This window comes from Hemiscyllium ocellatum, chromosome 10 (genome assembly GCF_020745735.1).
Source record: "Hemiscyllium ocellatum isolate sHemOce1 chromosome 10, sHemOce1.pat.X.cur, whole genome shotgun sequence".
NCBI classification, from domain to species: domain Eukaryota; kingdom Metazoa; phylum Chordata; class Chondrichthyes; order Orectolobiformes; family Hemiscylliidae; genus Hemiscyllium; species Hemiscyllium ocellatum.
Genome location: NC_083410.1, coordinates 109,550,711 through 109,567,359, shown reverse-complemented (window position 1 = coordinate 109,567,359; position 16,649 = coordinate 109,550,711). Strand labels below are relative to the sequence as shown.

The window sequence follows — 16,649 nt, the reverse complement described above, 5'->3', positions numbered from 1 at the left end:
CAGCTGCCCCAGTCCCCTCACTCCCTCGGTCTTCCGAACCTCTTCCCCGCCCCCACCACTTCCTGGGGGCACCCCCTTCCCAGAAAAAGGGTAATCTGCCAGGGGTGTCTCAGTGAGGTTATCAAACTGAAAGAAAAGGCGTACAAAGTGGCCAAAATCAACTCGACACCAGAAAATTGGGTAAACTTTAAAGGTCAACAGGAAGAGCTATAAAGAAAAGTCAGATAGAACATGAGAAAAAAAAAGCTAGCACAGAGTATAAAGGTAGATAGCAAAGGTTTCTATAAATAAATAAAGTATATGTAACAATTCTTCTCAGAACTCGCTAATATAAAATGAAAAAGTGTGTCTAAAATTAACATTGCTCTTTTAGAGGATGAGAAGGGGCATTTAGTTATGGGAAATGATGAAATGGCCAAGGCATTGAACCGGTATTCGTATTGGTCCTCACAGTGGAGGACACTAATAACAGGCCAGTAACTGACAGAGGTGAAAGTAGATGAGGACATGGGAACAATCATTATTACAGAAGAGGTAGTGTTGGGCAAGTTAACGGAGCTAAGGATAGACAAGTCTCCTAGCTCTGATGGTTGCATCCCAGGGTACGAAAAGAGATGGCGGGAGAAATAGCAAGTGCACCCGATGGTAATTTTCTAAAATTCACTGGACTCTGGGGCAGTCCCAGCAGATTGGAAAACAGCAAATGTGACCCCACTGTTTAAAAATGGTGATAGACAAAAGATGGCAAATTATAAACTGGTTAGCTTAACCTGTGTTGTGGGAAGATGGTGAGTCAATTATCAAGGAAGAAATAGCAAGGCATTTCAATAAAAATTGTCCCATTGGGAAGATACAGCATGGGATCATGAAGGGCAGGTCATGCTTAACAAATCTTTTGGAACTCTGTAAAGGCACGGTGGACAACGGGGACCCAGTGAATGTGATGCACCTAGACTTCTAAAAGGCATTCGACAAGGTGCCAAACAAGAAGCTGCTGCGTAAGATAAGGATGCATGGCATAATGGTAAAGTATTAGCATGGATAGAAGATTTGTTGACTAACAGGGAGCAAAGAGTGGGGATGAAGGAGTGTACTTCTACCTGGCAATCAGTGACAAGTGGTCTGCCTCAGGATCCAGTGTTGGGATCACAATTATTCACAATTTATGTAAATGATTTGGAGTTGGGGACATGTATAGTGTCAAAGTTTGCAGATGACACTAAGGTGAGTTGCAGAGGACTGAAAATTTGCAGAAGAATATAGATACTTTGAGTGGGCAAAGGTCTGGCAGCTTGAATACAATGTTAATAAATGTGAAGTCATACATTTTGATAGGAGTAAAAATAAAAAAAAGTAACTTGAATGGTAAAAACTTGCAGCATGCTGCTATGCAGGGGGACCTGGGTGTCCTTGTGCATGAATCACAGAAGGTTGGTCTGTATGTACAGCAGGTAATTAGGAAGGCAAATAGAATTTTGTCCCTCATTGATAAAGGGATTGAGTTTAAAAACAGGGAGGTTATGTTGCAGCTATACAGCGTGCTGGTGAGGCTCCACCTGGAGTACTGTGTACAGTTTTGATCTCCATACTTGACAAAAGATGCACTGGCAGTGGATGGGGTGCAGAGGAGGTTCACAAGGTTGATTTGGAAGTTGATGGGGTTGGCTTATGAAGAGAAACTGAGTAAACTGGGATTATATTCATTGGAATTCAGAAGAATGAGGAAGGAATCTTATGGAAACATATAAGATTATGAAGGGGATAGATGAGGTAGAAGTAGAGAGGATGTTTCCACTGGTGGGTGAAACTCTGACAAGTGGGCATAGCCTCAAAATTAGAGAAAGCAGATTAGGACTGAATTGAGAAGGAACTTGTTCACCCAGAGGGTTGTAAATCTATGGAATTCCTTGCCCACTGAAGTAGTGTCAACATTTTTAAAGCTAAGATAGATTATTTTTGAACTAATAAAGGAATTAAGGGATACAGAGAGAGTGCGGGTATGTGGATCTGAGTCCATAAAAAGATCAGCCATGATCTTATTGAATGGCGGAGCAGGCTCGAAGGGCCAGATGACCTACTCCTGCTCCTAGTTCTTATGAAACTAAACCCACTGAACTTTTTCTATTTTTCGTATATAACTAACCCCTTTCAATCCTATTTCCTTTGTTACACACACAAAAACCTCTCCCAGGTGCCAGATTCCAGCAATTAACAAACCAGCAATCATTGATTTGCCCAGTCATTCTGAACTCTGTTTCATAAATTTGACCAGTAGAAGACACATCACTGTTTCTGATGTTAATTGTTCCCTCTAGTTTACTTCAGTTTTTGCCATCTTTCTCCGGTCTAAGGCATGCGTATTGGCATTGCTGTTTCTTGTTTTAATCTGATTGTACAGCATCAGTCATTGTCAGAATGGGCTCTCCTTACAGAATCATCATGGAAAGTGAAGATAACCCCCTGCTTCATCTGTCTTCAATGAGTTGTCTCCCTGAAGCCCACTGCCTGCACCCTCATCTCAGATGAGGAAACTGCAAGCATATTGTTGCTGAACTTAAGACAGTCTCGTCAGCCGTCACTCTTCCTTTCTCTTGGCCAAAAATCTCCAGTAGGTTAGAATAATACAGCATAGAACAGGCTCTTCGGCCCAAAGGACTGCCATGTACTCACTACATTACCCAAGGGCTTTGCTGCAATTAGGAATGTGGTGTGGACAATCAGCATTCCCTTGAAGATGGCTGTGTTGCAATTTTAAAGAGACAAGGCCCGAGAACAGAGACAAATTATGGGGCATTACCACTGCCAGTCACTGAACCCACATATCTCTCTGCTTTTTCACATGTCTCCTCTCATGGCATTTTCTGTGCTTGTTTTATCTGTCTAACAAATGTTCTGCTCTGGTTTACACTATTCTTAGTTTATTTTCAGTTAGGGATCTTAGCATTCAAGATACAATTACAATGCTGTGGTAATCATATGTAACTCTTTTGATGGATTCTTTCATTTTCAGATTTCTGATAAACGAGTGTCCAGGAATCATGGTCTGCTGGAAGTGCTCGATGGGAAGTTGCGCATCAAACCAGTGAGTAGGTTTCTATCTAATAGTGAAACTTCTGCAAATATAGATAATACTTTATAACTAGTAAGATTAGCCACCTAATCTCTTAAAGCATCAGAGTCAGGCCTAGTTAGTCCTTAAATGGTGTTCTGTCTGGGAATACTGAGTGTGGAAGATTATAACCTTCATCGATTTCTGTGATGGCTCAGCATTACAGCAGTGCTGTGTCAGTTGATTGGCTTCATTTTATGACTTAGCTTCTACAGAAGTTACTTTGGATTTTATTAAATCCACATTCATATGGGAACATTAGTGGCGCTTTTCCTATTCTGCAATATTGAGATACACAGTGCATCAGTCCTCATGGCCCTAGTGAAAACAAAAGCACAATTCATATTAGAGTGTTTCACAAATTCTGACTGTGCCGATTTCACGTGCAACTCTTGGTTCCGATGGTTTTACCTTCGCTGTCACTGGGTCAAAAAAAACCTGGAAATCCCTCCCTGACAGCACTGTATGTGTACCGATTCAGCAGTTCAAGAAGGCACCTTCACAAGAACAATTAGGACTGGACAATAAGTGCTCATCCAGCCAGCAATACCCACCTCCCAAGAATGGATAATAGAAGGAAATATGAAGTAGAACAAAGGTTAATTTCTGAATGGCTCAAACATACTGGAGGGCAAAAATTGGGTGTTCTGTCATCAACACAGTATTCTGGGAGTTGAAAAATGTGATGCTGGAAAAACAGAGCAGGCCAGACAGCATCTGAGGAGCAGGTGAATCGGCGTTTCGAGCATAAGCCCTTCTTCAGGAACCAGGCCATATTTTTATACTGGGATCCAAGTCTTTGAGCTGAGAAATTCATGCTTGCTTTTCAGCTTTGAATACTGAGATTTAATGCTGTGGTAGATTCTTTGAATAATTATTCAATCTTTTGTTTATTGTTTATGAAAGTGACATTTTGAAAGTTTGTCACATTTATTTGGACTTCTGCTCATCCCTGTGATGCTAATTTATCATCTAAATGGGACAGCAAAGGATTTAGTTCCAAAACACGCAATTGATATTTGCAGAAAATGTAATGCTTTATATGCGTTTGTGGGTGTCTCTGCCAATGTTTAAAAATTGTAACTTATTTATTTTCAGCAGAATGACAATTATACTGACCAGATATTATCTTTGGTCAAGTTGATAGTATGTCTGTGGGCCATTAACTAAAAGGGGAGTTAGAATACATGTACATTAGCTACAATTGCTGCCATCACGAGGTGAAGAAAATTTTGATTTATAATCCTCAAAAATGTGTTTAAAAAAAAAGTATGTTTGTCATTTTAGACTTTGATATCTATTATGCAGACTGCATTAAATCCTGATAAATTTAAACCTGCAAATACATTTCTTCCTGTGTCTAATTAAGTCAATGATCTATCTTTTCCACAAATATTGTAATTGTTATGCGTGATTTTTATTTAAAATCTCGGTATTACTCGGGAAAGAAAAATAGAATACTTTGCTAGAAAGTAAATCAAGTTCTGCAAGGTGTTTTGCACCAGGTTACTGGTAGAGGGCAGCTAGTTCCCAATCATTTTGTAAAAAAAGACACTACTTCTGAACCAGGCCATATTTTTGATTCGTTTCAACTGACCTCTAAACCACCTTTGAGTAGAACTTTATATTTGCTATGGCAAGAGCTTGCATTTAGATAGTGCCTACTGCAGCAATAGCTTGCATATATATTGTCGTTAATATAGTGAAGTATTCTCAGACACTTCATGGGATCTGTTGTCAGACCAGATGTAACATTGAGGGGCATGAGATTCAGGACAGATTGAGAATAGGTAGATGTTGAAGAAGGACAAAGTTGGGATAGGGAGAGAATTGCAGAACTTAGGGTTGCAGCAGTTTCTGTTTATTTTGTTCATACAGGCATCTAATTGCACTTGAAAAGATGGTGCTGAGCTGCTGTCTTGCACTGCTGCAGCAGTAATGTGCTAATGGGAAGAGATTTCCAGGCTTTTGACCGAGTTGAAGGCTATGATTGCTAACAGTGCATAGTGAAGTAGGGTACTTGACTGGTGGATGCTGAAAGGATAGAGTCATAGAGATGTACAGCATGGAAACAGATCCTTCGGTCCAACTCGTCCAGCTGACCAGATATCCCAACTTAATCTAGTCCCACTTGCCAGCACCTGGCCCATATTTATATGCCCATCCAGATGCCTTTTAAATGTTGTAATTGTACCAGCCTCCACCACTTCCTCTGGCAGCTCATTCCATACACACACCACCCTCTGTGTGAAGAAGGTTGCCCCTAAGGTCTCTTTTAAATCTTTCCCCTCTCACCCTAAACCTATGCTCTCTAGTTTTGGACTCTCCCACCCTAGGCAAAGTACTTTGTCTTTTTACCGTATCCATGCACCTCGTGATTTTATAAACCTCTATAAGGTCATCCCTCAGCCTCCGATGCTCCAGGAAAACAGCCCCAGCCTATTCAACCTCTCCCTTTGGCTCAAATCCTCCAACTCTGTGTTATGAAGATATGTGTATACTTTAAAAGAGTTAAAAGCAGCAGAACTACTGGACACAGCACCAAGTGTTCTCAATAAGGTAACAATGTAACATTGGGTCGAGCAACTCGATTAGTTCGTTGCCTGGAGACAAAAACAAATTTGAATTTGGCCAATTAGTTTAAACTATACCCTGAAAACTATCAAACTCCAATCCAGTTTGAATTGAATATATTGACAATCTTAAAAGCCAATGACACAATCTGATGCTTTGGGGGTATAAGACTGGGGAAAATTGAACAGTTGGGAGGAGAACTGCCAAGCCAAGCCTGTAAACAAACTGCTCGAAAAATAGCTTTCTTAAAAGGACCTATTCAATCAGTAACCTGTGACACAGAAATTTCTAAGAAAAAGGAAAAAAGACACAGGAGATCCAAATAGAAGAACAAAAGTTGCCTGGTTTGAGATAAGAAGTGTAGTTTTGTAAATTTTTAATTGAGAGTTTTATCGTACTAGTGTAATAGAAGGGAAGGTAAAAGATAAGTTAGAGGAAGAAATGATAAATAGTATTAGTTAATTATTTTTTGTTATACTGAAAGAAATAAAGTTAAATTTTACTTTAAATAGTTCTTGGCAACTCAAGTTTTTACAGATTAATGCGCTGGATAAATCTTTGCTGTGTTGCTGGTTTTAAATTAAGAAGGAGGGTTTACCCTGTGTCATAACACCTGGCAACATCCTTGTAAATCTTTTCTGAACCCTTTCAAGTTTTACAGATGTTTCCCTTTGTGGGCAAGACATAAACTAGAAGAATACAGTTTAAAAGTAAAGATGTCTCTCATTTAAGATGGAGATGAGAATTTGTTTCTAAGAGTTGAAAGTCTGCAGAACTGTCTTCCCCAAAGTTTGATAGAGGCAGGATGAATAAAATATTTTTAAGGCAGAGATAGTTTCTTGACAACAAGGGGTTCAAAGGGTATTGGAGTAGATGGGGAAGTGGAGTAGAGGTCACAATCCAATCAGCCATGATCTTACTGGAAAGTGGACCAAGCATAAGGGACTAAATGGCCTGTGCTACAGGGAGACAGTAGGACTGCAGATGCCAGAAGTCAGTCAATAGATGTGAGGCTGGAAGTGCACAACAGGTCAGAGAGCATCCAAGGGGCAGGAAAGTTAACGTTTTGAGCCGAAAACCTTTGTCAGGACTGGGGAGGGGAACCTAGAAGTAAATGGAGAGATGGGGTTGACGCTGGAGGAAGTGTTGCCCCTCTCCCTCTATTTACATCTGGGCTCCCCTTCCTCTTCCCCCTCCTCAGTCCTGACAAAGGTTTTAGAACGTAGAACATAGAACAATACAGCATAGAACAGGCCCTTCAGCCCTTGATGTTGTGCTGATCTGTGAACTAATCAAAGCCCGTCCCCCTACACTATCCTATCATCATCCATGTGCTTATCCAAGGATTGTTTAAATCTCCCTCATGTGGCTGAGTTAACTACATTGGCAGGCAGGGCATTCCACGTCCTTACCGCTCTGAGTAAAGATTCTGCCTCTGACATCTTTCTTAAATGTATCACCCCTCAATTTGTAGCTCTGCCCCCTCATACACGCTGACGTCATCATCCTAGGAAAAAGACTTTCACTGTCTACCCTGTCTAATCCTCTGATCATCTTGTATGTCTCTATCAAATTCCCTCTTAGCCTTCTTTCCAATGAGAACAAACCCAAGTCTCTCAGCATTTCCTCATAAAACCTTCCCTTCAGACCAGGCAACATCCTGGTAAATCTCCTCTGCACCTTTTCCAATGCTTCCTGTAAGGGGACGACCAGAAGTGTACACAGTATTCAAGGTGCAGCCACACTAGTTGCAGCATGACATTACAGCTCCGAAACTCAATTCCTTTCTCAGTAAAACCTAACATACGGTATGCCTTCTTAACAGCACTATCAACCTGGGTGGCAACTTTCAGGGATCTATGTACATGGACTTCAAGATCCCTTTGCACATCCACACTACCAAGAATCTTTCCATTCACCCAGGAAACGTTAACTTTCCTGCTCCTTGGATGCTGTCTGACATGCTGTGCTCTTCTAGTCTCACGTCGACTGAATGGCCTATTCCTTCAATTTGTATGTTCATATATAAACTGAGCAAGAGATTGCAGTTGCAGGTATGAAAGGATTTCTCTGCCCTCAGGCTGGAGAGATTATAGAGTTAGGGTAAGGTATTGTAATGTACTGGAAGGATTTTAAAATGGGGTTTCAATTTTCAGTTTATAAAGTTTAGTTCCTAATCCAGCTAAGAGATCACAGGGCTGATTAGTAAGTACCCTGTAGTACTTATTACAAGGTATTAGATTAGATTAGATTAGATTACTTACAGTGTGGAAACAGGCCCTTCGGCCCAACAAATCCACACCGACCCGCCGAAGTCCAACCCACCCACACCCCTACATTTACCCCTTACCTAACACTACGGGCAATTTAACATGGCCAATTCACCTGACCCACACATCTTTGGACTGTGGGAGGAAACCGGATGAAATGTAGAGCTTTGGGCAAGCCAAAATTTACAAGGGATGGATAATTAGATGCTGATTGCAGAATATTCAAATAGTGGACCTGATGAAAGGTTCGCCCCACACCTTAAATGTTAATTCTGTTTCTGACTCCAAAGATGCTACCTGACCTGCTGAGCATTTCCAGCATTATTAAAATCTTACTGAATAGTGGAATTTAGAAAGAACACAAGTATGGATATGGGTTTCTGCAGCAGAATCCATAAATAAAATTTATAAACACATGAATAACATTATCTCAGTTCAACTGTTGTTTTATATCACTTAGATTTTTCATGTTTAAGATTAACTCTGGAGAAACAAAACAGCAGCCTTCTGTAGTGGGATCTATTTAACCTATAAATAAAAATGACAGGATGGGTCTTCATACCCTTGGGATTTAATCTGTTCTAATGCAGCACTGTGTTAAGATAACTTCTTTTTAGACCTGTGCAAATGTGTTTTATGTTACAATGTTCCTGTATAAATTGGAATTTTTTGAAGGATAACCAATAACCAGTTATGATTAATTATTTAGACCATTCTGAAACTATTAAAATATGGGCCTAATTTTTATTAATATTGTAAAGTTTTGCTGAAAATAAATGAAGGCAAGGTAATGATTAAGCAGGAGTAGAGAATTTTATATCTGGACTTTTTTTTTGTAGTATATTTATACGTTTTGTTAAATTAGAAAATTAAACTCTTAAACATGCCCACCACTTGTGGTAATTCATGAAAATTAAGTGTCCACCATACACCTCTTTTCCCTTCAATTTAAACCTTAATGGCAAATGATTAGCATAGTCCAATTGATGACCATTCAGGCCTTCTGCATTAAGATGATATTTCTCTAGTATAAGTCTGTTCGAATTTGTTTCAAAGTAAATACTGGTGATTGTAACACATGAACGTGCTTGTTTTGTGTTGAGAAATTCTGCATTATTTACTGTAGAACTGTTGAGGCTCTACAGCATGTTCCAGCAAAGCAAGATGGTATTTGATTCCATATCACTTGATATGTTGTAAGTATTTGAAACTCCAGAAGGCGTTTGTTTAAAAAAAAGTCACAAAACCAGCGTAGTGAAAAATAGAACTTGACTTATTAGTTTCCAGTCACTGATCTGCTACATGAAGGAAAGATGGAATTATGGAATCTGAACCCAAAATTCTGGTCATACTTGTCTAAATTCTTTCATGTGTGAGAGTTACCCACCCATAACTGCCTTGAACCAAGTGAACAGCTCGATTATTTCAGAGGGCAGAACATTGCTTTGGGTCTGCAATCCCATGTAGGTAAGGCTGGATAAAGATGGCAGATATCCTTCCCAGATGGCATTAGTGAACCAGATAGCTTTTTAAAATAAGTTTTATACAAGTTTGATCCTTCTGATTTTTATTTTAGCAATGTTGACACAATGTCTGAAGAATGATGGTTTGATTCTGTAGCTGATTGGGTAGAACTAGATGTTGATTTGAAATTCTTTCCTTTCAGAGGTTTCAGGTTTTGTATTTTTCACGGTCAGATGGTGAAAGATGTTTTTTGAGTACAGGCTTCTGGATGACATAGAGTTCTGTAACAATCTGTGGCTTGACCAATCCAAGGGCTGTCGTTAGGGGCAAGAACAAGTTGTCATTATTATTTCTTCAACTCAGAGACCGCTAATGTCATTCTGTCCCATAGATTATCCATTTTACTATTCAGTGAAGTAGCAGAAGCCTGTGCAGCTGAACTGTCCACTACATAATCCCACTTGATCCTCAAGTTACTAAAACCCTCCTACTACCTTTAGTTATGTAGCTGTCCAACTTCAATTTCCGACTATAGTCAATGTAAAGAATGTGGTGCTGGAAAAGCACAGCAGGTCAGGCAGCATCTGAGGAGCAGGGGAATTGACATTTTGGGCATAAGCCCTTCATCAGGAAGCTGCCTGACCAGTGCTTTTCCAGCACCACACTTTTGACTCTGATCTCCGGTGTCTGCAGTCCTCACTTTCTCCTAGTCAATGTAAAGGCCATTTTTTTAGACTGTGGACTTAAAATGGGAAAATATATTGTTTTAAGCCATGAAGATTGTGCAGAGATGTTTGCAGCTTTAAAAATAAAATTTCCAGGAGCATTATAAATTGTATATTAAGCAATGACTGCCTGACAACATGTTGATTGGTTCCTGGGAAGAGAATGCTGGCCTTTGTGAACAGCATAGCAGAAGTGTCCGGCTGCAAAGAGTAAACACAGGAAGTAACCAAAATGATTGTTGAGGGCAGAGCAGGCGACATTGTTTCTTGGACTTTAGTAAAGTCTTGGTAAAGATTCTGCATGCTAGACTAATTAGTAAAGTTAGATTGTATGGGATTCAGGGTGAGCTTTCCAATTGAATATGTAATTGGCTTATTGGCAGGAGACATTGGTGGTGGAGGATTGTTTTTTCAGACTTGAGGTCTGTTACCAGCAGTGCTCCACAGGGATCGGTGTTTTGTTTGTCATTTATGTAAATGATTTAAATGAGAATATAGAAGATCTGGTTAGTAAATTTACGGATGACACCAAAATTGGTGGTATAGTGGACAGTGAAGAAAGTTATCGAAAATTACAAACCAATCTTGATCGATTGGGTCAATGGGCTGAAGAGGAGCAGATGGAATTTAATTTGGATAAATGCAAGGTATTGTCTTTTGGTGAAACAAATAAGGGCAGGACTTACACAGTTAAAGATGAGCTTTGGGAAGTGTGGTAGAACAGAGGGACCCAAGGATTCGGGCATGTAATTCTTTGAAGTTTATGTCATGTAGACAGGGTGATTAAGAAGGTATTTGCCTTCATTACTCAGATCATTAAGTATAGGAATTGGGAAGTTATGTTGAGGTTGTATAGGACATTTTTGAGGTTTCTTCTAGAGTACTGTGTGCAGTTCTGGTTGCCCTGTTATAGGAAGGATATTATTAAGCTGGCGAGGGCTCTGAAAACATTTACTGAGCTGTTGCTGGGAATGGAAAGTTTGAATTATAGGGAGAGACTGGACAGGCTGGGACTGTCTTCATTGGAGTGTAGGAGATTAGGTGGTGGCCTTATAGGGGTTCTTAAAATCGTGATGGGTGTGGATAAGGTGAATGGCAAGTGTCTTTTCCCGATAATGGTGAATTTCAAGTCTGGGGGACGTATTTTTAAGGTGAGATTTAAAAAGGATACAAGGGACAACTTTTTTTTATATACAGAGTGGTTTGTGTGTGGAATGAACTTCCAGACAAAATGGCAGATGCAGTACAGTTATAACGTTTAAAACACTTTTGGATAAGCCCATGAATAGGAAAGATTTGGAGGAATATAGGCCAAGTGCAGGCAAGTGGGACTAGTTTAGTTTGGGATTATGGTCGGCCTGAACTGGTTGGACCGAAGAGTCTCTTTCTGTGCTGTGTGACTCAGTGATCCAAATCTCTTTCTCCTCCTCCTATGTGAACTTGTAACACAAAATCTCATGGTAGCTATTTGTCACTCACACAATTTCCCCTGTAAACTGCTGTCTCTGCAATGGCTATTGTTAAGACAAATGATCCAGTTTTTGTGGAAAAATAGTTGGAGTTCCAAAAATGAAACCTCTGAAACCAGCAATTTGAACAGAAAATGCAGGAAGTACTCAGCAAGTCAGGCAACATCTGTGGTTGAAGAAACAATGATTCGGACTCATTAATGTTTGCCAGTTGTGTTGAAAGTTTGAGGCTTAACTGTCAATTATCACTTGTATCCCTACTTCAGTAATATTGGAGATGGGTGTGTGATGGGCAGGCTAGGAAGTGGACCTCAAACCACAATTAGATCATTCATGATCTTATCAAATGGTGGTCCAGACAGGTTCTAAGGCCTAATGGTCAACTCCACCTTGTAAATCTTGTTTTATAAATCAATTCTGGCTAACAGAAGCATGATTTAATAATTTCAGCAACAGGTGAGCTGTGGCAGGGTGAATTAACTATTTTGTGGACCTCCTGAAAAGCCTTTCTGGACTCAAGATAGAGAAACGGTGCATTATTTAACCACTTAGTATTGTTAGGATGTCAGTTTGCATCAGGTATTGCTCATCTCTGTTCTTTATTCCAGTTACACACCAATCCATGCTTCTATCGGTCATCAAATGGAGACCAGCTTCTGCCCCTGGCTAAGGATGAATGGCACTGGCTGAACCCAGGAGACTGTTTTTCTTTACTGCCAGATAAATACATATTCAAAGTAATCTTACCCAGCTTCGAACAGACGTTAAGGTGACTTAATCTTTAAATCAGAAGCAAATGAACAGTAATCATATCTCTGTATATGAATGCATTCAACATTAATGGTGTGATGTTTTCACAGAAAGTTAACAGCATTACATTATCTAACCTTTGACTTCCCATTCTGATATTGTAAAGGTTAGGACAGTATGGTAGAAGTCTGTTGTAACCCAGATGTTTTCATTCCTAAACGTGAATTGGTTAGCTGGGCCACATTAATAAGAAAATGCTTACTTTTTCCTATTTGTAACAGCAAAACAAGGATTTAGATAATGATTTGCTGGTTTCTGGGAGCTGTGCAACTCCCATGCAATAAGCAAATTCAAACCCCATTGAACCCTGTTATAACAAGTTACCATGGTCATTTTTGGTGAACAATGTCTTTGAACAGTTAGATCAATATATCATCTAACTCATGTTGAATAGTTTGTATCTTAAGCTATTTTTGTATGAGAATTGATTGGTTCTGTTTTCACAGTTGCCATAAATTGATGGATAAATGTGTTTAAACTTACTCTGTTGTCCATGAAAATGCTTAGAATCATATGAACTAGGAGCAGAAGCAGTCCATTCGGCTCCTCAAGCCTGCTTCACCATCCAATAAGATTGTGGGTAGATATGTTTATCCTTCAAATTGCCATCTACTGCTGATTATTCCTTACTTCCCTTATCCTGCATGAAATTATCCACCTCTGTTTCAAACATAGTCAGTGATATTGCCTCCACCACCTTCTGAGACAGAGTGTTCCAAAATTCCACCACATTTTGAGAGAGAGAAAAGAAATCACTAATTTTAAGACAGTGCTCTGTACTTCTGGACTTAACCACAGGAGGAAACATCATTCCTGTATCGACTCTTGTTGAGGCCATGCAGGGTCATATTCACTACCATCAAGTCACCTCTCACTCTTTTAAACTCCCAGTAGAAAAAAAGTCCAGTCTTTCCAATCTAAGATAACCCATCCAGACTAGTAAAGCTCCTCTGAACCACCTCCAACCCATATACATCCTCCCTCAAACAGAGATCCACACTACACACAGTGTTCATGATGTTTCAACAAAGCCCTGTATAACTGAAGTGTAGCATCCTTACGTTTATTTTCAGTTCTTCCTATAATAAACAATAGCACTCCAGTAGACTTCATAATTAAGTGCTGTACCTCCATGCAAATCTGTTGTAACGGATGCACTGGAACACCTCAATTCCTCTGCACTTGAGAATTCTGGAAGGTATACAATGGAGAAAAGTTAATGTATTATCCTACTTGATAATTGTTTCTGGGCTTCAGTGTTTTAGATGCTCTGTTCTATCTAGAAAATAAATATTGCAGTAAGGTTATAGTTTGTTCTGAATAATAAAAATTATTCTGAACGGTATTTTTTTGGCTCGGACATTTTTCCCTTCCCTGAAACCTCCTTTCTATCCTTCAGTTTTGTCCGTATCCTGAATTGATTAGTTCTAAGAGTTAGTGAAATGTATATGTAAAGTAAATTTTGGAATAAAGTAACTTGAGTCTCTGTAACACCATGTTATTTTCATAAAACCTTTGAAGTGTAATACAGAAATCACTGTTAGTGACAAGTGTAATCAACTATATACTGCATAAGGCTATACTACCAGTGTAGGTTCTCACCTATATGAGGATATTTAGAATATGCTTTGAGGAAATAAATGTATATTTATAAACTTGTAACTGAATATTTGTAATACTCATTAAACATGAATTATAAATATTCTGTTCAAAATGCCTTCATTAATCAATAGTGTTTTGAGAGAAGGATTTGTTTTGTTGGTGGATTTTAAAAGGTGGTGTTAAATTGAACCAAATTACGAGAAGGAATTTAGATTCACATGTTGCACTGAAACCTAAAATGGTAATTATATTGACAAGCGAATTTTGAGTCATGTCTAGAAGATTTTTCTTTAGTCGATGAAAATGCATTTATGCCACCTTTTAATGCATTGCAGAAACAGCGATCTATCAAGTTTTGAGGATGATGAGCAATCTAATCCTGCAGGAAGTTTGCATAAGGAGAAAGGGGATGTCAGCGAGGGCCCAGATATACCTCGGGGTTACTCACAAAAACCCACTACATCATCCGAGGCATTAACAACAGATGATTATTTCCGACAGCAATCCAGCAGAATTGAACCAAATGGCATCTTGCAGAAAGTGGTAAGGGTCATGTAATTAGCAGATTTTACACTTAAACATTTAAAGCAATGAATACTCATTTAACCCCAGTCTAATACTGCACCTGCTGAGGTAGGACTGATCAACTTCATGTAATCTTCTAGGATTCAGTCTGAGGCTTTTAGAACTAGGACTGTTGTGGACCTTTGACTTGGTCTGCAGGATTATTCAGTGTAAGCAAATTAATATTGAAGTATGCAAACATATTAAAGGAGGCTAACTTATTTGGGTCAGTCACAATTTGCCACAGCTCTCAGACAAGGGAGGCAATAGATTGAGTTGCTGGTTCTGAATGCTGATTGCGATCGGCTAATTTTTCTGCTGCAAGTGTACAAGTCGGTTGGATTGAATTATTGATTTACATATTTGAATTATTGATGCTCCGCTGGCATGAAAAGAACAACAACTTGGGTGAAATCCATCCATTTAACTTAAAATTGTAACCAAATGGTCCTGTTTGTTTTTAATTGATTTGCTATTTAATCTAACTCTTTTACCTTGATTACTGTAGAGTTTTTAAAGATGCTGTCACTTTGCCTCAGTCCAAGTACACACTTTTTTACACCCTAATATTATGAATATGGTTAGTGTAAGATTTTCGTTAACCATTTTAAAAAAAAATTAAAGAACACAAACACTGCCTCCTTTCTTTGCTGTAAACCCGAAGAGTTTTTATGGTCTATTATAAAGTAAGAATTCTTGCCATGCAGCAATCACTTATTGAATGAATTTGAATTGCCTGATATTAAGTGTGGTATGAAGAGAACATTGCCACTTCATTTTAATTTTAAATCTAGTTCTAGTTTTTAAGAATGTTAAGGCTGTTTAGCCAAGTTCACAGATAGTACATCTCAAATCACAATGTTTGTTTGAATTGCTGTGATGGCAATTTCAGTTTTCAGTTATATATAGAACTTTCTAATGTTGTAAACTAACCCAAGGACCTTCAGAGGCACAGATGACAAAGATACAGAGTCAAAGGTTACCGAAGGTTTGACCAGGATGTGTTTTGAGAGTAGTTGTTAAAGGAGGAGAAGGACATTCTGGATTTTTAAATGTGGCTGAAGGCGCAGGGAAGATTTAGAATCCTTTATTTAATTCATCATATTGCCTTAAAAAAGTGTATGCACGCATCCATTTGTAACAATGGCAGCTAGGGATGGGCAATAAACGCTGGCCAGCCAGCGGTGTCCATGTCTCATGGGTGACTGAAAAGAAAGTAGGATAAAGTCCTCACTTAGACATCACAGTTTTTGTATGCGTGTTTTTATACAGTGACATTTCCTAACTTGATTTCTTTTTGGTCATTACACATCATGCAAATTACTGAAGTTATAATGAAGCAAAGCTACACACAGGTGAAAGAATTATAACCAGTTATTTGAAATAAACACATCCTTACTTACACTCCACTAAAGTCCTTTTTAATCCCTTCCACTTCATACCTTGCCCTGGTTTGATTGTCTTAGCTCGTTGCCATTACCAATTTGCATTATTTCTCTGATTCCAGATCATTACAGATACTATATGGTCATTCAAAGTGTCGTATAAATACCAGTTGTTTTCTTCCTTTCAAGAGTCTGGAAGATTAATGCTGTTTATGCTGATGGTCTTAATGGGTATTCGTTAGTTCAGTTAGCCTGACTTTGCAACAGCAGGTACTTTCCGCACTAGCAGACAGGTAGTTGCTTAAAATGTTCTGAATCCTGCAGTTACTTCCAGATTTCTTATTTCAATTTTCAATTATGTGAAAACTATAGTAGATTGGGAAATTTGATCCACAAAGTTAATAGTGTGCTCCAATCTTATAGGTACAAGCTAGAAGTTTGATTTCATGAAATATGAATGTAAGGTTCTTGGAATTGAAAGAAACAACTGAAAGCTTTCTGATTGTCCTATAAAAATGCAGTCTTTTACTGCCCTTTCTTCCAGACTTTAGAAGTTGATAATTCAATCAAGTTTTTTAAAAAAAAACTTTTTTAGCAATAGCCAAGTAAACAAGAGAAGTCCTTTCTAACAAACATTGAAAATTACTGCTTTTGGGCTTTCACAATGTATCAGTAAA

The 16,649-nt window shown here is 38.8% G+C and overlaps 1 protein-coding gene across 1 annotated transcript in view; it reads left to right on the top strand.

The window, feature by feature from the left end:
- Positions 1–16,649, top strand: part of aplf (aprataxin and PNKP like factor) — a 57,660-nt gene that overhangs the window by 318 nt on the left and 40,693 nt on the right. Inside the window, exons 2-4 of the mRNA XM_060831854.1 lie at positions 3,011–3,082; positions 12,220–12,380; positions 14,359–14,566. Of these exons, the coding sequence (XP_060687837.1) occupies positions 3,011–3,082; positions 12,220–12,380; positions 14,359–14,566 (441 nt within the window). The remainder of the gene's footprint in view (positions 1–3,010; positions 3,083–12,219; positions 12,381–14,358; positions 14,567–16,649) is intronic.